Source organism: Haliaeetus leucocephalus, unplaced genomic scaffold (genome assembly GCF_000737465.1).
Source record: "Haliaeetus leucocephalus isolate CR32 unplaced genomic scaffold, Haliaeetus_leucocephalus-4.0 Scaffold526, whole genome shotgun sequence".
NCBI lineage: Eukaryota > Metazoa > Chordata > Aves > Accipitriformes > Accipitridae > Haliaeetus > Haliaeetus leucocephalus.
In genome coordinates, this window is record NW_010972962.1 from 5,360,934 (window position 1) to 5,386,979 (window position 26,046).

The window sequence follows — 26,046 nt, forward strand, 5'->3', positions numbered from 1 at the left end:
CTCTAGTCTCTCAAAAGGCGAAGCAGCTAGTCAGCTACAGAAGGTCAGCGGTAATTACTGTCCTGGATTTTGGGTCACTTTGCTGACATAGGGGAACATATTTGACTTGTTTTGTCAGGTTCACCTACATCCTATATCCCTTTTGATATGCTGGGTCGTCCCGCTGTTTTACTGCGCCCTTTAAAGCCTCCTTTCTAATCCAACCCTAACATGATCTTTGGATTTGATCTTTGATTGATAGATCATATTTGAAATAATCTAGCCCGTCTCCTGTTTGTTACAGCATCTTACTTTTAGTTACACTTATAATAGTTGATTTGTATGCCCCAGTAACTACAAAATAATTGCACTTATTTTCTTATACAGCAGTTCACTTATTAGGGGCTGGGAACTCTCTCAGGCCTTGTTTCACTCCCGCCACTGTTAACAAAGCTATCTCGGGAACCATGAGTTTATTAGCAGCCAACGCTTAAGGCTAAGGTAAAAGAACAGACTCCCGCCATTTATGACTTTATTCATCCCTGGCTTTCTCCACTGCTGAAGTATTTTGCCTCTTCACAACAAGGGCTACAGTGGAAGTCCCCCAAGGACCCAGCAGTTCCACCACCCTTCACACCAGCTCTGCCCACTCTGGTAGTAGGGCGGGGCGCCATTTTCAGCACCCGAAAAACAGAGGCAGCTGCGGGTCCCACGAACAACTCCGGGGCCCCGGAGGAGGGCGGGACCCTCAGTGGAAGCGCCGCGGGCCTTTAACTCACCTCAGGGGCGGGGGCGGCGGCGGCTGCGCCCCCCGGGGCCGCCGGCCCCCCCCGCGGGGCGGGCAACCGGCAAAGAAAAACTCCCACCCGCCGCACCGCTGCCGGCTACGGGGGCGCCCCTGCGCCGCGCAGGCTGCCGACGAACAGCGCCGCGGCAGCGAGGAGGGCTGAGGCGAGCCCCGCGGCGGGCCAGAAGGCGGGGAGAGTCCGCGGCACGGCCCCGCTGGGAAGCGGCCTCCGTCCCCTTCCGCCCCCCCTCCCCGCGGAACTACACCTCCCAGCGTGCCCTGCGCGGCTCCCATGGCGACGGGGAGCCAGGCCCGGGCCCCGAGGAGCGATGCCCAAGGCCAGGTAACTGGGGGCCCTGCCCGGCTTCGGTGCGGGGAGTTCGCCCCCGCTGCTGTGTGGGGAAGGAGCTGGTGCCCGGGGAGGGCAGCCTGGAGGAGGCAGGCAGGCAGGCAGGCAGGCAGGCAGGCGTAGAAGGGGCCGTTTCGGCCTCTGTCCCCGAAAGCGAGCGGGGCCGCGGGCAGGATGGGGGCACGCCTGGCCCTTGGAGCGAGGAGCCGGTTGCTCCTGTCAGGGACCCCACAGAAAAGGCGGAGATCTAACCCACCACCCCGCAGGTGGCCATGGGGGAGCCTGAAAAGGGGAAGCTCTCGTTTCCCCGAGCAGTATCTTCCCCGGGACACCGAGGACAGGTTCGGAGCCCTCCCGAGTCCACTAACCCGTTACCGGCTACTCCGGTGGCGGCGGCCGGGAGCTCCCCACTCCAGAGACTGCCAGCCTGAGCTGCAGGGTGCTGTGAAAAGCCTTAATCGTTAGAAAACCTTTTAAAGGTGTCTTAAACGTACTCAAAAGAAAACCTCCCGCCACACAGCTGGTATTTACTCAGTGTGTGCCACAAACGGCTGTTGCAGTTACCTGAGGAATTTTACTTAACCTGGTTTTGTTAGAAGTACTTCGACAAGCAGAGGGCATGTGATATGAAACAATAATAACAATAACAGATAATAATAATAAACCGCAATACCCTTCATTTATCCATTTAGGTATTTGCAGGAATTATGGCCTAGCGTCCATTGTTTTTCTCTAATGACCTTCTTTCTTTGTTTTTTCCAACTAGTGATACTTTATGGGATCTTGCTATAGCTGAAGTGGAGAAGAGAGAAAACCCCGATGACGATGGCAAGCGTGTGGAAGTTTGGGAAAAATCAATATTATTTATGGGAAACAAAAATGGGGTAATGCTAAATACTGTTCAATTCTGTGCTTTTCAAACATAGTTTGTGGCAGGGAAAATAGCTGATATTTTCAGATATTAAGGTCCACTTAATTCTTCTAAAGACAAAATATGTCATGTTCTGATTCTGCAGAGATTGGGCATTCCACAGAGTGTGGACCAATGAGACTTTATTACAATTCAGAAGTTCAAGTTTATGGTTTGGAGAGTCAAAACTTCAACCATTGTTATCACTGATGTGCTAATGCTTTGAGGTTTGGCTTCATTAGTTTTTGTAAAAGTAACTGCCGTAAATAATTCTACTCTCTAATTGTTTGACATGTCAAATTTCCCCTTGTAAAGGTTTAACTGGTAACAATTCAATTTGAGTGTACTGATACCAGTTTTGTTGTAGATAGAGGCCTTGACATCCTGCTATGAATTGTGTCTGTATTATGTCAGACCTATTTGAACATGCCTTACCAGTGATTGCAAACTTATGATTCCGCAAGCCTTATTGTCCCATAAGTTTGGTCATTAGTAATTTCATATTTTTCTTCTGTTAGCATTCATTTGTAAAGTAAATAAGGAAATATTTGCCTTTTTGACCAAGTGAGTCATATTTTTAAGAATACAAGTTTTATTTTAGAAGGATTGGTATATGTGCAACCTCTTAATCAGCACTTTTATAATACCTTTTTAGAGCAAATACAGTTTTTACTGTATTTCAGATTTACCTGAAATTCACTTTTTTTTTTGAGATGGGAAAGGACACCAGAGTAAACTGTAGAAGTGCTAACCCCTTCAGTGTGGTATGTTACTCAGCGTCTGAATTTCAACAGTGTAAAGACATTCTTTTATGTATGTTTATTTGTATTTTAAGCATTCTTTTTATTTCCATCTCATTGGTAATAATTAATTCCAGTGGAAACGAAACATTACATAAATGTATTATTAATAATTAAAAACTGTTAAGCAGATTAACAGAGTTGGCCAAGTTGATCACTGTCTAATTTTAAGCCCACTATTCCTATTACTGTATTTGTCATCTCTATTAGTTTATAATTATAATAATGGTAGTGTAACTTGATTCTGACAGAAAGTTGGCTGTTAAGTTTCCACTATAAGGCTACAAACAATTACCTGAGTTTATGCTTTTCCAGTACTTTATTATTGGAATGTTAAGTGAGTGAGTTTCATTTAGTGATACAACTTTTATGCTTTAATGACAGTACACTAGGGTTCTTCTTTGTTTTTAATTTCCAGGGAAAGACCACTATTATACTGAGGTGTCTTGAGAGGTATGTGTTAAATTTTTAAAAGTAGTTTTCAACTGTGGATTAGAATTTTATATAAATAGCTGTATTGTGGGATAATTCATAATAAATGTATACAGATGTTGTATTCTGTGACCAGTTGATCACTTACGGATAAACTTAACTTCCCTTCATTACGACCTGTCATCTGACCCCTTCAGTCCTTCTCCAGTATTAGCTTAAATGGCCATCTGTTCAGGTTGGTGCTGCTACTTCTGTCTTCAGCAAGTGAGATCTGTTGCCTTAAAGCGTCCTCTCTGTGCTGCTGTTTCTAAGCCAAATTCTGAACTGACTGATAAATATAATTTAATAACTGTAGAATTAGCTTGCTTTATTTAGAGGATCTTGACAAAATGAAGTTATTTTTCCTTGCATAGGGAAGAGATTTCAAAGCCAACATTAGCCTTGGAATATACTTTTGGAAGAAGGGCAAGGAGACACAATACAGTGAGTATTCAGAAAGTATAGTCTACCATATCTTTATATATACACACACACACATAAAAATAATATGTGTTTTATTTTTATGTATAAGAATCTTAGGTTTTTTAGTTTATTGTTTGTGAAACAAAAAGGGGGTTTTAATATAATTTTATTTAAATTAGCTAGCTTAATTTTGTATTTTAATCTGTAATATGTTTTTACTTCTCACTAAAACACAGTAGATCAGAGACCAAAGTGTAACACAAAACAATCAGATTAATTTATAAAAACTACCTTGTTTGTTGTGTTTGAGTGCTTTTATTTACCTATTGTAACATTGTATGCATGCCTTTATCTTTAATACACAAAATGAGTAGAAACTGATGAAAATACTTTACAACCAGTTTTGTGAGAAAAGTAGTCATCTTGGACAATGTTAAATCATAATTAAATTTTTGGGTTACTTGTCCATATTGCAAAATTTTGCACTGCAGATTATGTTAACAGAGATATTGAACCCGTTCCCATCACAGCACAGCACAGCACAACACTGCCCAGCAGCAATAACTATTGCTGCAGGTAATTGCTGTTTCTATTACTGAAGCAGGGAGTGGAAAATCTGACTCTGAAAGATAAAAATCACTTAAAACTTTTCCCAGAAACTAAATGCGAAGGTAGAGAGTTATTATTTTTCCAGTTGCAAACTTCTTAAAAAGCAGTAGTCTTGAGCTGCAATAAACAAAAAGAAAGGGAAGAGAACCTGATTTTTTTTTTATGTTTATCATTAATCATGCTTCCTGACTTTTTTACTTTACTGTAGTAATTTATCAAGACAGTCATAGGCATGCCAGGAGTCTTTTGTAAGTGGTGTATGGGATTTCTTGAACATGGGGAGTTTATTATTTGGTTTGTTTTTTCAGAAAATACTAGTGTAATAATATATGTTCTTGTTCTGAGTCACTTGCATGAAAAGCCAGTTTATCAGATGAAGATCTTCTCTTGGCGTTGCATGGAAGCACACATTTCTAACATAACGAAACTCTTTCACAGCCTAAAGATATAGCTCATTTTTGGGAACTAGGTGGTGGAACCTCATTACTGGAACTAATTCGAATACCAATCAGTAGCAACAACATAAGGTAAGTGATTAATATTAGAATTCCAAGGTTAATTTCAGCTTTCCTTCAAATGTAAGTAAATCTCTAGACCTTTTAATGTGGAAAACTCTTTCAAAATGTAAGATAGAACATTTATGATTTTTTCTAAAAATTGTTGTAATACCACTGATACTTTGCTTTGACCTTTCTTTTCATGGTTCTCTCCTAATAAGCCAAGTTCTTAGCAACCTCCAACAACAAGAGAAAGTGATAACATGAAGGAAATAGGTTGGCCTTAAGTAGATAGAACAAGAAATACAGAAAAAGAGAAGACATAGTATCTTTATGCTCAGTGAAAGAGCAGAGAAAGCAACCTGGGGGCATACAAGAAATAAAATCTTGCTTCCTACTTCTGTATGCAAATGCAGATGCTATCTCTGTGAAGGGCGGTATTTTAGGGTGAAAAACAAGGCAAAAAATTGTGACCAAAAAAATCTCTGGATTTTTGGGAAGTGAAGTGACCGTCTGATAAGAAGATCATTACAAGAGAGATGATATTTCTGAGAGGCACTAAAACTATTGAAATTATTTGAAGACAAAAGGAAACAGGAATTCAGAGAGAATTCAGAGAATGTAGTGAGAAAAATCCATAAAAGTGATGGAATAGCATAGGAAGAAGAAATAAGAAGGTGATGGGGGGGTGCATTTAATGTTTTTTCTGCTTAGGAAAGATGGATTTGAAAGCAGAAGGAGACAAATGGATCAAAAGATAAATTTTGTATTATGATGCACTGCTTTATTTCTTTGGTAGTGAGTTTTAACTTCTGTGGAAAAAAAATAAAAAAGGATGTATACAGTTTTTATCATGTACATTTGCTGCTGTTGTGACTATTGAGATAATGCCATTATTTAGTGAGAGACTAAGACAGAAGGAATAAAAAAAACCACTTTTGGTATGTGAAGCTTTTTGTTTCTAGAAGAGCTTGGGTGGGGGGTGGAAATCTACTATCATTTTTCAACTGTTGTCTAAATGAACTTAACTAACCTCTACCTCCATCAGTCTTTTCTTCTCTTTTTACTGATAAGGAATCTTCTGATGTGGATGGTCTTAAGATTCTTTAATGGGTAGCAACATTGTTCTGTAAGACCGCTTCTGTTCATAAGGCAGTATTTTAACATGCTAGTCAAAAATTCTACCATTTCAGCTTAAGTGCTTTTCACTGGTTTTCTCATCTGTCTGTAGTCAAGCATTTTGCTTATTTAAAAGTTCCATGAACTATATCTAGTTTCACCAAGAGACTTTTCACCAGATTTTTTTCCCCACAGGATTTTAAAGTGAAATTGGACATTCACTTTGCTTTGTAGTCTTTCTAATACCACTCTGGTCTGGAATCCCCTTTTTCAAGTCAGGATGGAATGTGAAGGGATGATTGCATCCATTCATATGGCTTCATTTGCAGTGTTCTTCTTTACAGTTGCACTTTAATGGAGTTAGAGTTTGGGGAGGCAGGGTTTTGGAAGGAGAGGAGTTTATATTAAAGCATTTCTCATCATAATCCACCTTTAAAAGCCTGGTAATTGCTAAATATGTCTTGAGTACTCTGACTTCTTCCGTTTATCTTTCACAAGACTTTCTCATACACCCATTTGAGGTTCCAGCTAACTGGTGCAGTCCATGGCACAGAATATTGCCTGTAACCAGTTTTTTCCATTTCATATTACAAAACAATAATGGAAGTGTAGAACTTTCTAATACATTAATGGTTAAGAAAGATCCTAACCATTTGCTAACATTGCTTCATCTAGGATTGTAGAGTTATGAGATGGCAGTGATACATGACAGTAGAAGTGCCCAGTCATACAGGAAGGAGGAGTTAAATGGTCTCAGGATATTTGCATACTTTACTGCTTTGAAACAAAGTCTCCAGAAACAAAGTTTAATATACACAGTCCCCCCAAAACCTCTGATGGAAAGTTGCTAAAGTAATAGTTCTGAACAAGAGACAAGGGAAAGGTTTCTTCAGAACTCAAGCCATCTTCCTTTGCTGTCACATTTAATTCTATCTTAGCATTTGTATTTTCACACTTGTTGCTTTTGGCATTTGTATTACAGGTGTGGTTGTATATGAAAATGTTGATTGTCTCATGCACTAAAGATTTGACCAAATAATGCCTTTTTAATAGGTCATTTGCTGTAGTTCTTGTATTGGATCTGTCCAAACCTAACGAACTCTGGACTACTATGGAGAAACTTTTGCAGGTCACCAGGAACCACGTGAACAAAATTTTAACCAAACTAGAAAAGACAAATCCCGAAGTAGCTACTGAAATTAAACAGAGGATGTGGAACAGTCTGCAGAGGGATCATCCAGTAAGTTACTTATAATATTTTCTCCAGATGTCACAGGCCTTTATACAGTTAAAGATAATGCTTTTGAAAATCATAAACAACTCTTTTGGATTTTTATGCATGACTGAAAATCCATTTGATGTAGATGAACCTGTTCACTGGAAAATTATAGCAATTTAATAAAAATTCAATAAGAGCAGAAACAAGGAAAGAAGGTTTCTTATATCTTTTTGTTAGATATCTAATGTGATTGTTATGGCATGTTACACCAATCAAAAGAAATAGTTTTAGAGTAGCAGTTTGCTTCCTCCCCCCCCCCCCCCCCTCTTTTTAAAATGAAGATGAAAACTAGAATGTACAAAAGTCATCTAGCAAGAGACTAGCTGAAGGTACAAATTTAAGCAAAGAATATAGTTATAACAGCCATCAACATGACTATATACTTTGCATTTATTTAAATGTCTATCACAAACTCAATGCCTTTTGATAATCTGACAACTAATTAAATTATAAAGTTTCAGAGATGTTAACATCAGTCCTTTAAACATAATTGCTAACTGAATCTCTGGAAAAGCTAAACTAGATTATGCGCAATAGAAATGAAAAGTCATTGTGCATTAAACCTCTGCAAATGTTGTGTGTATATAATGCATAAATAAGTATTCAACAATTCAAAGACTTGGCACATAAATCTAGTTACTGTAACTTCTATAAAATGCTGCAATACAGCAAATGCTTCTATAGCTCAAAAATTTAAAAGTAACTTAAAATTTATGAGAAAGCAACATATGCAACACTCAGTAAATTTAGAGTATAGGGTTTGGGATCTGCTGGATTGTGATTTTGTTTTTTACTTTTAGAGAAGGTAATTCACAAAAAGAAGATGCCTACAAGCACACTCGTCAATAAATCATGACCACAGTGTCAAGCTTACATATAGGGGCTTACATATTGGAAAACTGCAAGCTTTTTTCAATAAGTAAAAAGAATAGAATTCTCTTCTTAATTGTTAAGAAGAGAAGACTTGTTGTACTTGCCCTGTAGGGAACACAATTGTACCTTCTAAACTAGAATTTCTATTCAGTCTTCATTATCAAAAACAGAAAGGATGCAAACAAAAATGTATGTTACTCCTTGGTTCTCTTTTTACTTTCATCATTTTTCACGGAAAAATTATGTCAGTTTTGTGGGAGAAAATACTATCTTTTGTAGTCAAAATAAACGACAGTTTACTCAGATTTTTATTTGCGTTTTTATCACTAAACATACTTTTGTGATAAACAGGAATTGATGAGGTTCTTAGAGGTTTTTTTTTAAGGATTGGACATATTCCATTGGCCTGGATAAAGAATTATTGGCTGTGATGATAAAGCGTTAGTATATCAATTGCAGACCTTGTTTAACAAAGGCTGGATGCACCTAAAGTAGTCCATAGTCGAAAATTAATTCCATAGTCAAAAGACAAATAGGGTTTAGCATGCCATTTTAATGTTCCTGATGCTATCCTGAATTAATTTTTTCTTAGTTAAGAAACTAAAACTGATTTTTTTTCCACTTCTATATACCATACACCCAACTTTAAGTTATGATAATTTTGCTCAAAGCTTTTGCCTTGACAGTGTATGAGTGAATCCATTATTTTTCCTCTCAAAGTAGAGGATTTTCAGAATGTGCAGCTCCTTGCTAATATAGTGACTGTCATTTAACCTGTATGTGAAATAACTGGTTTTAGAAGGGAACAGTTATGTCAACCTCTGCTACAACACATCTCTTTTCCACTCTGCTGCAACCAAAGCAGCTTGACTAAATGCTTGCCTGAACACAAGGGGATTGTCTCATTTCATATGGACTTGTCGTGGTTTAACCCCAGCCAGCAACTAAGCACCACGCAGCCGCTCACTCACTCCCCCCCCCATCCAGTGGGATGGGGGAGAAAATCGGGAAAAGAAGTAAAACTCCTGGGTTGAGATAAGAACCGTTTAATAGAACAGAAAAGAAGAAACTAATAATGATAATGATAACACTAATAAAATGACAACAGTAGTAATAAAAGGATTGAAATGTACAAATGATGCGCAGGGCAATTGCTCACCACCCGCCGACCGACACCCAGCCAGTCCCCGAGCGGCGAATCCCTGGCCCCCACTTCCCACCCAGTTCCTAAACTAGAGGGGACGTCCCATGGTATGGAATACACTGTTGGCCAGTTTGGGTCAGGTGCCCTGGCTGGGCATGAGAAGCTGAAAAATCCTTGACTGTAGTCTAAACACTACTGAGCAACAACTGAAAACATCAGTGTTACCAACATTCTTCACATACTGAACTCAAAACACAGCACTGTACCAGCTACTAGGAAGACAGTTAACTATATCCCAGCTGAAACCAGGACAACTACAGGAAAACCTTCCAGATAACTTGAGAATTATTGTAATCCACTTTTTAAAACTTTTATTGGAAGTTAGCTATTTAACAGTTAAATCTACACCCACAGAGCTGTATTTGTCCATTGGTATTGATTTGCATTTTCATGGTTGTTAGGGGACATTTCCTCTTTCTGCTGATATCAAACACTTGAAAATCACGTTAAATCTTTTTTAAGAGTTTGGCAAATGTGATGTGGGGAGGACAAACATGTGACACAAGCAAATCATTCAGCTTAATTTTCTTGAGCGTTTGTCTGTATTACTTTGGGTATGATGCAAGGATGGGAAATGTGTCAAAAAGCCAGTTCTACTAATTCAGTCCGGCAGTTCTGCGAATATATGAGGTTTTTCCTCTCTTCCCTTCCCATCTAATGTTGGAGCTGGAGTATGTAGTGTAAGAGCCCTTTTATGCCAGTAAGTGTTCTGACTGCTCAGAGGGATTATTTCCTGACCATTTATGAAGAAAATGAGAAAATTGTAAAATATAGTATGGATATTGCATTAAAGTTTATTCATCTAACTTAAGGTTTTGAAAAAATAGAGCTTGTCTTCTGTGAATTAATTTTAACCCCTTTCAGTTGTTTTAACAGTTGGAATCTGCTACAGTTTGTTTACACTGCTTAACTGTCATATATCTGTTTAATAGGATTATGAGTTAATTGACCCTTTTCCAATACCCTTGGTGATAATTGGAAGCAAATATGATATTTTTCATGTAAGTAATAATTTTTTTTTTTATATAATTAAAAGATTCCTGGTAAAGATTCTATATACTAAAATCTTGGTAATATAGTAGTAATCATTTGAAGAAAAGTACAGCCAGTCAGCCTTCTACCACAAAAAAAATCTTTCCATCCAACAGCATTAAGGAAGGCATACTGTCATTCCTTCACAAAACACTCTCAAACTGATGATTTTTGAGATGTACTTGGAAAATGTTGAGATACAAGTTGCTGCAGACCAAAGAGGGAAGCAAGAAAACATCATGTTGATGACTTTCTTTTATAATGAGAGAAATTCAGCTCCATGTGTTCCTTCTGACAGGAGCTGTAAGTTTATGGCAGTGAAAGAGGGGCATCTCTCAAGTCAGCTGGTCAGATTTTTTGGTAGTTGTGGCAGCATGAACAGTAAACTATCATTTCAGTCTGGAACTTTTTTTTAAGTACCAAACTTTTTAGAGACAAGTGAGTAATTGCGTCTTTTAGAGGGGAGAGGAAAGAAATGTCAGAGTACTGCTGGATTCTCTCCCAGGACGTTAAAAATCCAAACAAATGCATACTCAATTTATAAACAGCACTTGATCATGAGAAACTAGAACAGTATGTTTGGTTTTTAGCTGCCGTGCTGACAGCCTGTGCTTCTCTGGGTGACTACATAGTGCATTGATAGTTGGCTGACTCTTCGAGTTACTTAATTCTTTATTAATAAGGTACTGTGCCTTCTGTCACACTGAGGCTTTATGCTGAGCCATGACCTCTTTAAAAATCAGTGACTTTCATGTAATAAGCAGAGAATAACAGCCTAATTCCTTTGGGGTCTATGGACAGACTCCTGCAGGCTTCATTAGGACCAGGTTTTCACCCACTTTATTCAGAGAAGGCCGTCTGTATGATCTTTTTATTAAAGAAACATTGATGAAATGGTATTTTTATGCATCTTTCAAATCTTGCAGGTATTACAATTTAGAGAGCATATACCCAAAGGTTTACTGAAAGTTAACGATTTTCACAAAAAGAAAAAATCCTTATTCTTCTAGTAGGCAGTATTTCTACTTCTAAAAATCTAAACCAAAATGAAACAAATTAATTGAAAATTGAATACACATTCCCAATTAAGGAACTTTTTCTGGACTAACATACTGCCTGAATTAGGCTCCCTCTGTAAAAAAGAAACAAAGGGAAATTGTGACATTTCTTTTCAGAGTAGGCTGTTACTGATTCTGTCTTAAGATATAATTATGCTGACAGCTGAAAGCCTCATATATTGTAGCCTAAGTGCATTGCAGTTTATACAAAAAATGAAAAGTTCTAGCTGTAATATTTTGGGTTTTGTTTCTTATGTATATGTTCTGATATCAACTTTTTCAGGAGTTTGACTCTGAAATGAGGAAAATAATAAGCAAGACACTTCGATTTGTTTCACATTATTATGGAGCATCATTAGTGGTGTGTATGTTTACTTTCTAACTAAGGATAGAGAAGATGAGCAATATTTGTGTTACAAAAAAAAATTTAAAAAATAGAAATGTAAAACTCCTAGAGAAAACAGGATTTGATTGGTTTTACAGTAGCTTTCTTCATGGGCTAATCTGTCAGACAGGTTACAGGTATTGACAGGGGATGGATGGATATACCTTGTGAACAAACTACATAATTCCCAGTATCAGCAAAAACTAAATAAAAATAGTTATCTGTTAGGCAACTCAGTTCCCATATTGAGTTTACTGCATGTCTGGCAAAATATTTTTGGTACAAGAAAGGAGGATGGGCAAAACTGATCACCCTAGATAGAATTAGAGAACTGGCCTTTTTGGTAGAAGCACAAACTTACATCTAGTGACCTGGCTTTGGCAGATTTAAAAACTTACAACCAAGGGCTCATCTTCACAGCAGTTAAGCATAACAGATTATCACACTTAGAGTGTGGAAGAGTAAAGGCAGGAATTTTTTTACAGTAATGAGTAGGAACTGCCAACCATGAGGACAATGAAGTATTTATGTGGCTATATAAATTGATTTGGGGTTTGGCAGATCACCTTCTGAGTAAAGGCAGAAACATGCATGCTCAAGTTCGCAATCCAAAAAAGCTGCCTCTTGGGCTCTCTCTACATCAGAAGATGGTTCCAATTGTATCAACCATCATTTATGTAATAAATAATATTTAATAGTGGCTTATTTTGATTACCAGACAATTTATGTTTGCTTTAAATTGTTATAATCACAGCGTGTCCATTTGTATCCATGTAAAATTGTACAGCTTTTGTACTTTGACACATGATTTCATCTTTTGTTAACTGAGAATACAACTTTCTTAATTTAATTTTTTTTTAAGTATTTAAGCATTATTGTCATTAAAAATTAAAAACTAGGAGCCTAAAACTTTGGCTGCTCAATCCTGATTCCCATTGAAAAGAGTGGGAGAAACTTACATTTCCCACAGTAGGGGTCTGACTTCTTTCTCAAAGACGTGAATCTGGATATAGAATATAGGATACAGAAGACAGGAATGAGCTTGCTGTTTGAGAAGATACTCTGGGAGCTGCTTTCTGATAAATCTGTACCAGTTCTGCCACTATCAAGCTGCTTTTGTGATGTGTGAACAATTTTATAGTTATTCATTACATTTCTAAATGTTTATGGTATTCTGGATAATTTTTAATGTAGTCTAAAATCTTAATAAGTCATTAGTCTTGGGCAAAAGATTTGTGTCTCAATGTGCATACTTCAAAAGTTTTGAATTAATATTTTAAAATTTATTCTTTAATCTTTATACTGTTTTCCATTTAATCTTTCTTGATCTATATATTCAGTGACAAGTACATTCATGTTTTGGAAAGGGAGGGTGAGATTTTTATTCTAGTAAATTCAGTGAACACATACCAAATTTATTGAAGTCAGGAATTAGCCAGGCTCTATCTGAAATCCTTTATGTGGATGACATAATGTAATATTTCTGTGATGGAAGATCATAATGTATATTTTGTTTTCTGATTCATTTAGTTTACCAGTAAATCTGAGGCTCTCCTGCTGAAAGCCCGTGTTCTTATTAATCATTTGGCATTTGGCTATGATAAAAGGTACCGTAATTGTTGTCTAACTATTAAATATCTTGCCCAGAGTCTAAAAGTACCTAATAAAAATATTCTAATCACCAAAACTTTTTTTTTTTTCTTAAATGTGATCTCTGAAAGATTCCTGTTCATGGATTTTGACTCCTATGTCTCAGCTGTCTATCTCTGCACAGGACAGTGATAACTCCTTGGTTTTGATTCCAAAACTGATGGCTTAGAAACATGGTTACCACTAGTATTGAGTAGATTTTTATTTGCATTTATTTGTATGCAAAGCCCAGTAAGAGTCTAGTCTTGCTAGAATAATGTAATTTTTCATTGATTGCTAAATGCTCACTTGATACATTTTCTTTTTTTCTATTTAGCAAGTCTGTATCGGTGGATCACAGCAAACCTCTATTTATACCAGCAGGCCTGGATTCACTGAGCCAAATAGGTTAGGTCATTTCCTGTTCATTGTGTTTGTTGCTTAATTGTTTTTGAAAACGAGAAAAAAAATTTAGGCAAATAAAAAATAAATTATAGCACATCAGCAGCAGTTTTAACAGATTATTGAAGGAAATGGCTTAGAAAGTTTAAAATTATCGTTCAGTATTTATATTATTGAGAATTACTTGTGCAGGTTTGTCAGACAGTTTAATAAAGTATTGGGACTACTTCAAATAGTAAAGTACCAACAAGCTTAAATCTGAAAGAAAATATAATGTACAGTACCACTCAGCTCGTTTCATGGTAGGAGATCAATGTTTTTTCAAACTTGTTGCAGCTTGTCACTATAGAAGATAAAATATTAAATTAGATCATTATCCAAAATGATTTGATAATTTATGTTGTTATGACAACATACTTGTATCACTTTGTGCTGTGCTGTAATCCTTAGGACCACCACCTGCCTCCGATAGTGATATCGGAAAGATGCGTGCAAACACACCTTTGGAACTGTGGAAAAAAGTATTTGAGAAAACCTTTCCTCCCAAGGTCAGTATTTACATGTCTGCTGCACAGCTTCTTTTCACACAGAATAGTAGTAATATCACTACTAATTTTTTTCTTTCAAGCCCGGCGACTGGAATTTCAGTCTCATTTAGCAGTTTGTTTCTTCTAACCTTTTTAATTCATAAATTTTTAAAAGATACAGATTTGTATGTAGTAGTGCTTTGATCATTAGCTTCTACATCTTCAGTCACCTTCCTAGATTTAGTAATAATGGAAGTACTGATGTAACCCTCTGTTTTTTCCAAAGTTATACCATTGCCTTTCATTATATTGAGACACAAGCTATACTCAGTGTTTTTGGAATTCTGTAAGGTCACATGTCCCCTAATATCTAAACCAAATGACAATGATGTTCCAAGAAGAGAGCTCTTTCTGGCTGCAGCAAGCTGCTGGTCCTTGTTCTCCTAGAGCATGAGGCTTTGAATGAGGCGAGTGTGTTAGAGTTCCTTGCCAAAATCCATCATTTTGCTCTGGGAAGTGTTTGGATTTGCAAGGTAGTTAGATTCCCTTGGTACCTATGTAGTGATAAATCTTGCACATATTTCAGAAGTTTCTGGTCCCAAGAGGCAAACCCCCAAATACTTCTTTTCAGTAAAAGTAATTGCTGTTGTTAGGAAATCAAAATTCTTTTCTATTTGACCTGAGCAAATACAGGCTGCTGCTTTCTCTTTGTGTACTAGACTGTATCACAGTTCTCTAACCCTGTCCATTTCCTACTCTACAGCTTACCTGGGCAGGCAAGGAGGTCAGTCAGGGCTATGCAACTGTCTCTCAAATTATGGTGCACAAACTGGGCTTTTTCTAATTTTCAGTCTATGGATCTCCATTCTTGGTGAGAAGGAATCTGAATTCATTCTTTCCCGCTCACTTGACTGCTACATATCAAAGCCTGCAAATTATTTCAGGTGGTTTGTGACCAGAATAAATTATCACTAAGATGCTGTTCTCGCTACAGTATGCCCCAACATGATAAAGACTAAACTTTACTTTTCAGAAACTATACAGAGCTGTTATTTTTCATGTTAATTTTCCTCATAGCCTTTTTAAAACACAATAAACAAACATTCCACCACCACCACCACCCACCCAGTAACTGCTGTACTCCTCCTGAAGCAGCTGGAGAAATGAATGCATTTCTCATCTTGCAAGCTCCATCAGTGTTCTAAGGTATCAGTCTAAAGAAGATTTAAAGATTTTCCAAGTAGATTCTCAGTCTTCTGTTTTGGTTCCAAAATATGCTTTAAACTTTAAAGCTATTTTTATGCATTGTAAATTTCTTTTTCCATCACCTCATCTAATAGTAAGTCTAATTCTGCTTTATTTTATTCTATCATTTGTATGATTGCCTTCTTGCTACTTTCTGTTTGTTATGAGTAAGGAGAAAACTGCAGGACAACATTTTTTAAAAAGTTCTTTATTTGATAGTGTTTCTTTCTATTAGTGTATTTGCTTCTTTGGAATTAAAGTTTTAGTTCCTTCAAGGTTAGTAAATGAAAATTCAGGTATTTGGCAAAAAGATAGTAATCAATTTCTCAGCTATTGAAGTAACGCTTCTGGTAACCAGAACTGAATTCTAGTCTTAAGTATTAAATGCTCTAGCAAGAGTAATCTTAACTATGCCCAAATGTCATGGGCCAGAAAGGATATTTTCATTTTGAGGAGAGAATAATAAACAACTACCAAATGAGAATATTTTCTTTCCTTTAAGATCTAACTGCACTATTACTTTCTGATCATTTTACCAATGTTAAGATTTGGGGGTTTTAATCTAATCTGTGTCCTATAGCACAGAATTCTTCCATAAATGCAAGATTTTAATACATTTGTATTAAAAGCAAATAATTCCATTAGATCTGCAGCATGGCATTTTCTTGTTAAAAGAACAGAAGATAAAATTTATTACTTGGGGTTTTGTCATTTCTTCTTTTAGAGTTTCTGTGATTTACAAGATACCAAGGACCCTGCACAGGATTTACAATACATCGAGTATGAAGTCGATATCATGAGAGCTCAGAAAAACCAGGTGTGTGGTAGTTCTCCAACTGCTGTTCACAGTCAGGTATTCCAGAACAACCAGCATTGCTGAATTAATTGTAGAATACGCTCGTAGTTTTGCCTTTAAATAACTTCAACTTTCATTTTCAGCCTAGTAGTTGGTTGGGGTTTTTTTCCATTGGTACACTTCTAGCCAGTAGAGCATTGTTAGATCTCAAAGTTTTGGCTCTATGGTTTCTTTAGAAATGAATAATCCAAATTTTCCCTTTCTTTTCCAGAATTATTCATTAAAATAATACTGAAGCAAAGCTGTGAAGCTTTCTTGGCAGTAATTTTTCCACTTCTGCACCCTGTACTCTCATTTGGGTGTTGACTAGCAGAAAGTCTAGGAAGTGGTATCAAGGTTTGGGGTGGGGGCTATTTACTTTTTATATTTTTGTCTTTCTACTTCAAAACTATTTAAACTGGAAAGGTACTGAGATAATAATATTTCTGACTTGAGTTTGCAGGCTATGTACTTTTTATCTTAGAGTGAACAGAGTTATTCCACAGAGTGATATTTGGCTTACCCCTGAATTCCAGGAAAGACCTTTAGTGGGGAAAGGGCCTTTTATTTTTTCTTACTAATTTTGAAGTGTTTCTGCATTTCCCTACGCTTGTGGTGAATTAATTTTACAGAAAAAATCTATGGCAAACTAGATGAAGTTCAGAACGTTGCCTTATAGATATCAGTGTATAACATCACGTGAGTAGAAATACTGTATACAGTCTTCATTGATATCATAGGTATGGGTCTGTCAGTCCAAGATTTGTGTATTTTTCTTTGTTTGGAAGAATTATCACATACTGAGTCTGGAAACTCTAATTTGTATAGATTCATCTGTTTCACACACAGAAAATTGTTTGCTAGAATGACTGAGAAATGTTCCACTCTATTCTCACAGCTTATATGTATGTGGGCTATTTGTACACCATTTAACTTCTTTGTGGACCAAGTTACTGTGGTTAAAGGAGGTTTTTCTAAGAGTGCTTTAAGATGATGGATTGTACCAATCTAGATCTCGCATGCTTTTACAGACCCCCACTCTTAAGATGAAAGGGAGTTTTATTGAATCGCACTGCAGTTAATCTCAACTAACCCTAAAATACCATAGCAAATTTCATCTTTTTGCATGCTTGTAAAAGAAAGCCAAAGGATTAGATTATTACTGCTGTCTCTGTCAAGTTTTTGTAGAGTTTAGTTAGATTGCATAAGGCAGTAAACCCATAGTTACCTGATCCAAAGAAATACATTAATAATGTAAAAGAATAAAGCAATTTCAAGAATCCCCTGCAGTCTTTGAACTTGCATGTTACCTGTAATATCCTGTTAATGTAGGCATCAGTTCTGAATTTTGGTTACATCAAGAGCAGTCTTAGAAATCATTAAAATTTGTAAAGCACATTGCTTTTTATAATGTAATCTCATACCCAGTGTATCTATATATCTCAAAATAACTGTATGGTGTACTAGGTTTGTTATTTTTAGATAATACTTATGTCTTGCAAAAGAAGATACTGGTATGTGTTGATTAAATCATACAAGAAATTATTAATTTTTTTGTTTTAAACAAAAGAGACAGGCTTTTAGAATCTTAATCAGTTCAAGGGCATTGCAAACCAGTAGCTTCTTTTAGTTGGACTACTACAAGTAATTTGAGCATTAAAGAGAAAATTACTTTTGTTATCTAGAGCTATTTCCTAAACTTCTCTATCATGAAGTTCAATTTTTACAAGATTATTTGCACATTATTAAAATGTTTTATACTCCAAGACTTTCATTCAATTTGGAATGCACCAAGATAGCAATATACATCTAAAAGAAAAGAACTCTGTAGTTGCAGTGATTCTTGAAGTGTGTTTGGATTTCCCAGTTATACAAAAAGTGGCACAAAAATCCTATTTTTAAAGGAAGATTTTAAATGCATTGTAAGTCTAACATTCTTTACAGAGTTCATGATTTCTATTGCGTAGGAGGAACAGTATATTAAGATGTTCAATATGCAACATGTTGCTAATGGGACATAATGCAAAATGAAAGTTTCATATGACAACAGCGTATATTTTAAAATCACTGAAGTGCATGTTACTATTTCCCTTGGTTACTTTCAGTTAATTAATATGCCACTTTGGACTCTAGGTGATAACCAGTTTGCTTGTTTATCTCAAAGATAAGCTTTAAAGGCAAAATAAACACAAAAACATAGCAACTGAAACAAATACAGCCCCTGTCACTGAGTCTGATAGAAGAATTAGCATACCTGACTGACTCAGTCTTCGTCAGAACTGCTCAATAATACTGTAATAGATTTATAGATAACTGGCAATCTATTAAATCAGTTCCAACTTTGTAACCTTGATTAAAGGGTTTCTCTGCAGCTAGGGTTTGTATGCTCTAGCAGAGTAAAAGGTTAAATTCTCAAGTATAAAATTAGAAAACAGTTTAAAAAAAAAGTACAGAAACAAGAAAGTAACTGGCTTACTCCCATGTACTGTCTGTCAGCTACTATTTATGAGATGCTTTTTTGGCTGTAGAAGTTAAGACTCCAGCTCATCAGCATTCTGCCACAAAAGTGTTTTCTTTTAGACCATATTATTTTGCCTCCTTATCATTTTCAGAGTTAACTATGAGACGTACCACTCTATTTCTAGACCTTTTTGCTCTGGAAAGCTGTCTGAGGCTACCTTTTCCTCACTGTACCTTTGTTCAAGAGCACATCTCTCTTTCTCAACTATGCCTTTTCTGAATTCTTTTCCTAGTTCTTACCCTACAGACATACACTGTGTAGGTTTATATCAGATAGTGCTGTTGCAATTGTTTACTGCTTTTTCATTCTCTGGAGTTAAGCTCTGAGAGAGAGAATACAGCACCAGGGGACCTTTTTGGAATTTACTTTTTTAATGTATATCTTAACTAGCAGATTCTCTCCAGGAATTACTGGAATTTTGTGCTCTTTGCAGGACTTTCAAGATTGAAGAAAAACATTCGTTTTGCATATTTATTAGGCCTTAAACATGAAGCTTGCTGTTAACTCTTCATACAGTCCATGTATAACATAAACAACATGGCAAACTTGTCATCAATTTCTCCATTCTCTGCTAGCTTTTTGACTTGTGATGCTTTAAGGTCAACTTAATTTAATTTTAGGTACACAAGTAACTTGAATAAGAGTGAGATCTTTTAAAACAATATTGTTGATAGAGCTGCACATATGCCACCTGCATCTGTGAGCACCTATGAGTGCATGAAAGTCTTGTTCCTTAGTTCCTTCTAAGTGTTTGTGACAGTGAGATGGCACATGGGGGTGTCTTCTCTGTTTCCTTTAGAAATGCTCTCTACCACAGAGGCAAGTACTCTGTCTTCTCAGAGGTTTTTGTTTGTTTCAGGTCTTAGCTATCATGTTATGCTTTGTACTGCTAATACTTAAAATAGGTCTTGGACCGTTTTCATCTGGACATTTGACTGCAGCTTCATTCGTTGACGCAAATGATGAAGCTAACCTTGAGCTCAAAGAATTGGTTAGCCTCCCAGTCAGGTGCTTAGGAAGTCAGTGTCACACAATGCCAAAGTCCACAATTACTTGTTCCTTGTTACACAGAGGTATTTCTTTAGGGCTTGGTGCCAGTGTTAGCTGAAGCCTAATGCCATAAAGTATACTACAAAAAAAGAAAAAGTAGATGCCTGGTGTAGTTTGGTGTCAGCTAACAAGAAGTAATGGAAGCAGATCTCAGTGAACAGGGCTGTAACTGTTAAGACTTTAGCAAGTCATGAACAGAAGAAGGGAAAGTTCTATAACATCTCGCAAGGAAGCATAGTCCTATTTCTCCTAAAGTAGGAGTAACCTAATTAACCATGTCACTCGCAACTAAAAGTCAATTCAGTGTCAGATCCGCAGCTGTCTGAGGTGGGGACTGTGTTGGCCAACAGAAAGAGCCATATTTTTTTCAGCATACTTTTTGCTGACGTGACCATATTGCAGAACTTCAGGAGACAATTTCAATCTCATTCAACAAAAGAGAAGATTACATGTTGTGCAATGAACCTCCTTGGTCAGATCAGTGTTACTGGGCAGAGAAGTACAACAGGCAACTTAACATGGGTAGCAGAGCAGTAACATCTTTCTCCAGAGGGGGAGAAGTGCTAGTCTTCATATTGAGGAGAAAAAGTTATTTAGGATGTTTACTCAGCTGCCAAGAATAAGCTTTCTTGTTTTCACAAGAAAGCATGTCCAAATGGGTACAAAAGATTTATTTTATGGTTTTTTTAAACCAACTTAAAGAGGGTTATTAGAGCACTGTTATTAAATCTCCTACTGAAGTTTAAGTGCTTAAGATTTTTAATCCTTGCTTCAGTACTTGGTTATTTTCACCACGTTCCAGATTGAGGGCACTTTTAGTAAGAAACTGCATGAAAAATAAAGTTAAAAGTCATATCAGTCCCTCAGAACTGAGGAGATGGAACAATTAAGGCTTTTCCTACGATCTTAATTTTTCCTCCTTGTTTGTAGACATTATAGTATTGTCTTTAATTACATGATCATATACTATTTTGCTGATGTCTCAATTCAATTGTTCAGTATTTCTTTTCATCATCCTTATTCTTTGTGTACCTTATTTCTCAACCTGCCATTCAGACACTTCAATGAACACAAAAGTATTAATTTTTTTTCACTGAGAATGTGTGGTACTGTTATCTTATCTGAGTGTCTCACAAACATCAGTTAAGTCTTTCTTCCCAATCCCTTTATGAGATTAGGTGTGATCTGCTCCATTTGACAGATGAAGAATTTATAGAAACACAGAAATACAGAAGCATTAAGGTTAAAAAAAAAAAATTAAAATCTGCTTTATACCAGTGTTGAGACATCTAGGACAAGTTGCTAGCACTAATAATGTTTACATTGAAAGTATATTTAAATTGCAGTAGTTAATTCTTTGTAAATCTGATCTGTGCCCCATACACTTGGTACCCGGAAAACAAAGGAAGCATAATGCTGGTGTGAACATTTGGCATACTTTGAGATACATTCTTTCGTAGGATCTTCTTTCAGTTTGGGGAGAGGATCTCTTAGCTGATTGTATAGTTATAGTATATTCCAGAATTCTGCTTATGTTTGTAGTATAGGACTTTATGAGCAGGAAGGTACCCTTTTTCAAAAGGGTCTCTGGAGTGATCTTTAAACTGCATTTGAGAGATTTTTCCATTACATTTCTGACTGATGGGGATTTATTTTACTTTGTTTTGCATGAAAACTGAAGAAGTGTACTTTCCTGACAGCATTTTTTCTCCTGAATCACTGAATCTGTTGAAGACTATTTTTTGTAAATATCCTTCCATTTCATCCCTTCTTCTTTCTTTCATTCCTCGTTGTTTAAATGCTAGTCTTACCTAGATATGTCTCCAAAACAAATATTTATCTTTTTGTTCTGTACTTCTGTATGTAGTGGAATAGCTATACAGTTTTAATGTATACTGTGGTTTTAGATACTTTGCATTTCTGTATTGTTTTGAATTGCCTTTACACTGAATTGCCTTCTAGCTAGCTAAAATTACAGCAAAATAAATTCTGCTAAATTATCTGCCTCTTTCTTGAAACAGTTTAGTCAGATGACAAATCTGTAAGGCTAATTATTTAGGCAATACCTGTAGACATGACCTGCAGACAGCATTGTCATTATATGTAAAACTTCATTGTCTAATTTTACCCCTTCCTGTAGCCTTTGAGATAGTTGTTAGAATTGAAATTATTTACTTAGCATAAACCAGGTTACATGTGCTCCCTAAAACATCACAGTATTCCTTCTATTCCTAACTGTTGGCATGTTTCCAACAGTTCAGTATGTTCCAAGATCATAATTACTTTATATTAATAACGAGAGAGTGAAAATACTGAGTAAAGACTGGCTTAGAGAGAGAACAGTTCAGAAGTACTAGAGCTGTATTTAATAATGCAACTTACTAGATTTAGACTAGACACAATATGTTCTGTGTCAGTCATCTATGAGTTACTCAACTGTAAAACTAGACTCCTGCAAGCATCATAAAGAATATGCACTAATTAAAAATTTTCTTCCTGCTCATAAATCTGTGGTGCTTTCTGAAAATTTTGCACTGCTAACAAAGTTGCTGAAGTTATTTCCTGAGAGAGAGAAAATCCCATTTATTATCTCCATACAATTTTTAGGTGATTGTTTCTTTGTTGGTCTGCCCTTTATTTTCTTCTTCCTCCCTCTGTGCTCTGGATTGAGAATTAATACTTCTATTAAATTCACCTGGTGTGAATTTTGTTAATTTTGTCAGTTCTGGTATCTGTATACCTACAGTGAAATCTCCCTTACTCTGTCAAGTCCATTCTATTAAAAATCAGAATATCAATCATATAAAGCACATGCCCACTTTTAAAGGTCTTTGCTACATTTATACTAATCACTGGTTTATGTCCACTTCTTTTCCTGATCTAAGTAAGGTATGATGACTTTTTTTGTATTGCAAGTAGTACACGGTTAGGTCTAACAGTACCTCAATAGAGTATCATATTCCTGCAAATACACTGGAAGCCTTCATATTCTTAAATGAATGAAAAGCAATCTTAGTGCTTTCTAAATTAATTTTTGCTGAAAAAAATCTTCAGAAATAATTTCTGACAGTATACACCACTACATAAAATTCAGAAGATGAAATTGTTATTTGGTAACATTGCTAGAACCTTTTATTATAGGCTTCAAAATTCCCAGTAGTACTTTTGACTGAAATGAGGTAATTTGTCTACCTCAGTACTACTCAGCTGATGTCAAGTATAGCACAATGTAGACTGCTTCATCTTTCATACCTAATTAGCTTTATGTATACCTCCACAACTTGAGCCTCTGTTTGCTTTTAATAATCCAGTTACTATCTAGAAGATGCATAATTTTAATTACCACATTGGGCTTGCATTTTATTTTTACACAGAGATGCTAACTTTTCAATCTACTACACAGTACCACCTGAAAGAATATTTTAACTACTAATTGAAAACCAAAACAAAACAGAAGTAAAAGCATGGCATCATTGCCTGTCATGAGTAATACACTTCCTGAAAAACCTCAAACAATGATGAATAACATTTCCACAAATATCCAGTACTATAGATTGAATAGATATGGTATGACAATTTCCTAAACATCCATTACATTCCTCTAAAATATATTTCTGCTTACTGCTTTCTGGACAAGCCTGTGTTCTGCAGGGGTTTCTGAGGTCCACTGGTAGCTCTCTAAGTTATCACACTGGTGACATATAAACTTACAGAAGTTCATTTCAGTTCTGCGCTTAAAAAAAAAAAATAAGGTAGGCTTTGTTCTTTTATTCTTCTAGTTTCTTTTCTGTAATCTTAAGGAACTAATCCATTTTGCTTCTTGAAAGGCTCTGACTTCATGTGTGTGAAACAGTAGTTTCTGTTGGATAATTCCGGTTTCTCTTTTTAAAACACATGTAGTGTTACATTTCTGCATGTTCATAGGGAGCCTGGTTTCTCAAACTGAATGTCTAAGACAAAATTTTTTCTTCTCTAGAAAGTATCTAGGTATAAATAAATAACTAAAATCCAGCTCCCTATATGAGAACAAATGTGACAAAATTTATAGCACTTAGTATAATTTCGTTAAAGATAAAAATATATATAGTACATTTTTTCTACACTGAAAAATGTTTGTACATGCTTTAAATGTTCAAGTGGCTAATGTATGTATCTTATAACTTTTAGTCATGAGGAGATTAGATTAATATGTATGTATGTTTCTGTTTTAGGAACTTGAACAATACAAAAGAAATGCCTCTAAATCCTGGAAGGAAATGGATTTGGACTCTGATTGATGACCTGCTATAGGTGTCTTCAGCTTAACATTTACAAAATTACTTTAATCATTTTAACATTACACTAGCAATTTAATCTGATGCAGTAGAAAACATACAATGTGAAACTACAAAATTAGTATTTATTAAGCATTCCTGTTATTATTTTTAATAAAAAGAGCTGTTTATTCATTCAGTTCAAATTTAACTATATCTTAGTACTGACATAAGAGTTTTAAAAAGTGGTGAGAAAGGAATTCCAGGTTGGTCAGAGATGGATTTGAATATGAAGACTGGCATTAGTCAGTTCTTCTGCCCTAAACATGTATTTAAATACAAACAAGTTTTCACACCCAAAATATGAAACTGCATAGTAAAGTGTGCTAGGCATCTTTTCCTAGTTCTTTGCATATATAATTCAAAAAGCAAAGCTTAAGAATATATTTGCATCATTGTTTGATGTATTTCAATAGGACAGGTCCACAAAAACTGGCAGAATAAAGTGGAATTAAAACCACGTTTGACCTGAACTCAGAAGTTTGCTTTATCTCTGTTTCAGTATTATAGAGTTAATATGGGAATTATTTCTTGCAATATATAATGTTGTAATAACTTTGCACAAAATTTAGAAGACAGACATTTCTGTCAAATATTCAAATGCTAGGAAGTCAGTCTAATCAATTTGACAGATACTTGGTTAATGGTAGAAGTATAATTGATTCATATTCAGCCTAGGCTGGTGAAATGCTAACCTAAACTAGGTATAGCTTTTTGTCCATGGACACCTCACTAGTATGAGATGTACTGTTTTGAAAATAGGCAAGATAAGATCTAGATTAAAGCCAGAGGTGTCTTTTGAGAGGTAAGACTTGTTGTCAGAGAGTTAATGTCTGAACAGTCACTTGGCAGACCAGAGCATAAGAATGTTCCCTGGTGAGCAACCCTACATGCACATAAAAATGTGAAAGGCAAACTAATGTGGTATCTTTCAAGCTCTTTAAAGTTATGTATTATTTTTAACATATTTGTTCACCAAATGTTTTTCTGATATAACATTTTTATCTCAGAATATTATACATAAAGATATTACAAAAAAATGTTGGCCTCGCACTTAAGTGGAGAACTTGCATTAACTCAAGGATTTCAAATTCTTTGTTACAAAGTGCATAATTTCAAAACTATCAAATTAAACTAATTATATTATTATGGAGTTTCAAGATACAAATGTACTTACCTTTTTGAAGAAATCTCTAGCTATGCCTCTGTAATAAATTTCTTCACTGAATATGAAGAAGTTACAAAATTTAGGAATTCTATGTTTGTTAGGCCTTCAATTTTGAGAGGTACTTATATTTATTAAATGGATAAATTAGTCTCTTTGGGATGTTAGTAAGCCCATGAGAATAACTTCCAAAGATGCAAACTACATTGCTTCTAAGAACTGGCAAACAACTAGTTAAATTGACATTTTATTAAGAAACAAAAATTTGTTCTAGTAATTCCCAGACTGCTTCCAAAACAAGGTTTAGAACTTGGTAATGAAAAGAAGGAAGAGATATAAATAACATAACTGTCTTCTCTGATTTACCATCATTTACAAGACAAAAACATGTTCGGTAACTTTTATATTGCTTAAAGATCCTGTACTTATTGGTTGTGATTTCTTGATTCTGTCTTTATTTACACATATTTGGTTTTTTCCCTTTCTACAAATCCCCCAAATAGTATTAAAACAAAGCATAGAAGTTAAAATACAATTCTAGAAACGAGATTTACTAGCAATTGTACCCCTCTGCTTATTGGTAA

At 35.9% G+C, this 26,046-nt stretch overlaps 1 protein-coding gene across 1 annotated transcript; it reads left to right on the forward strand.

Moving 5' to 3' along the window:
• Positions 1-1,077: 1,077 nt before the first annotated feature.
• Positions 1,078-24,550, forward strand: DYNC2LI1 (dynein, cytoplasmic 2, light intermediate chain 1). The gene is made up of 13 exons (XM_010576466.1): positions 1,078-1,109; positions 1,882-1,999; positions 3,244-3,278; positions 3,671-3,740; positions 4,767-4,855; positions 6,998-7,184; positions 10,233-10,301; positions 11,674-11,751; positions 13,306-13,382; positions 13,742-13,812; positions 14,257-14,354; positions 16,303-16,395; positions 24,196-24,550. The coding sequence occupies exons 1-13, from the start codon at positions 1,096-1,098 to the stop codon at positions 24,259-24,261; spliced, it is 1,065 nt and encodes a 354-aa protein (XP_010574768.1). The 5' UTR covers positions 1,078-1,095; the 3' UTR covers positions 24,262-24,550.
• Positions 24,551-26,046: the final 1,496 nt, after the last annotated feature.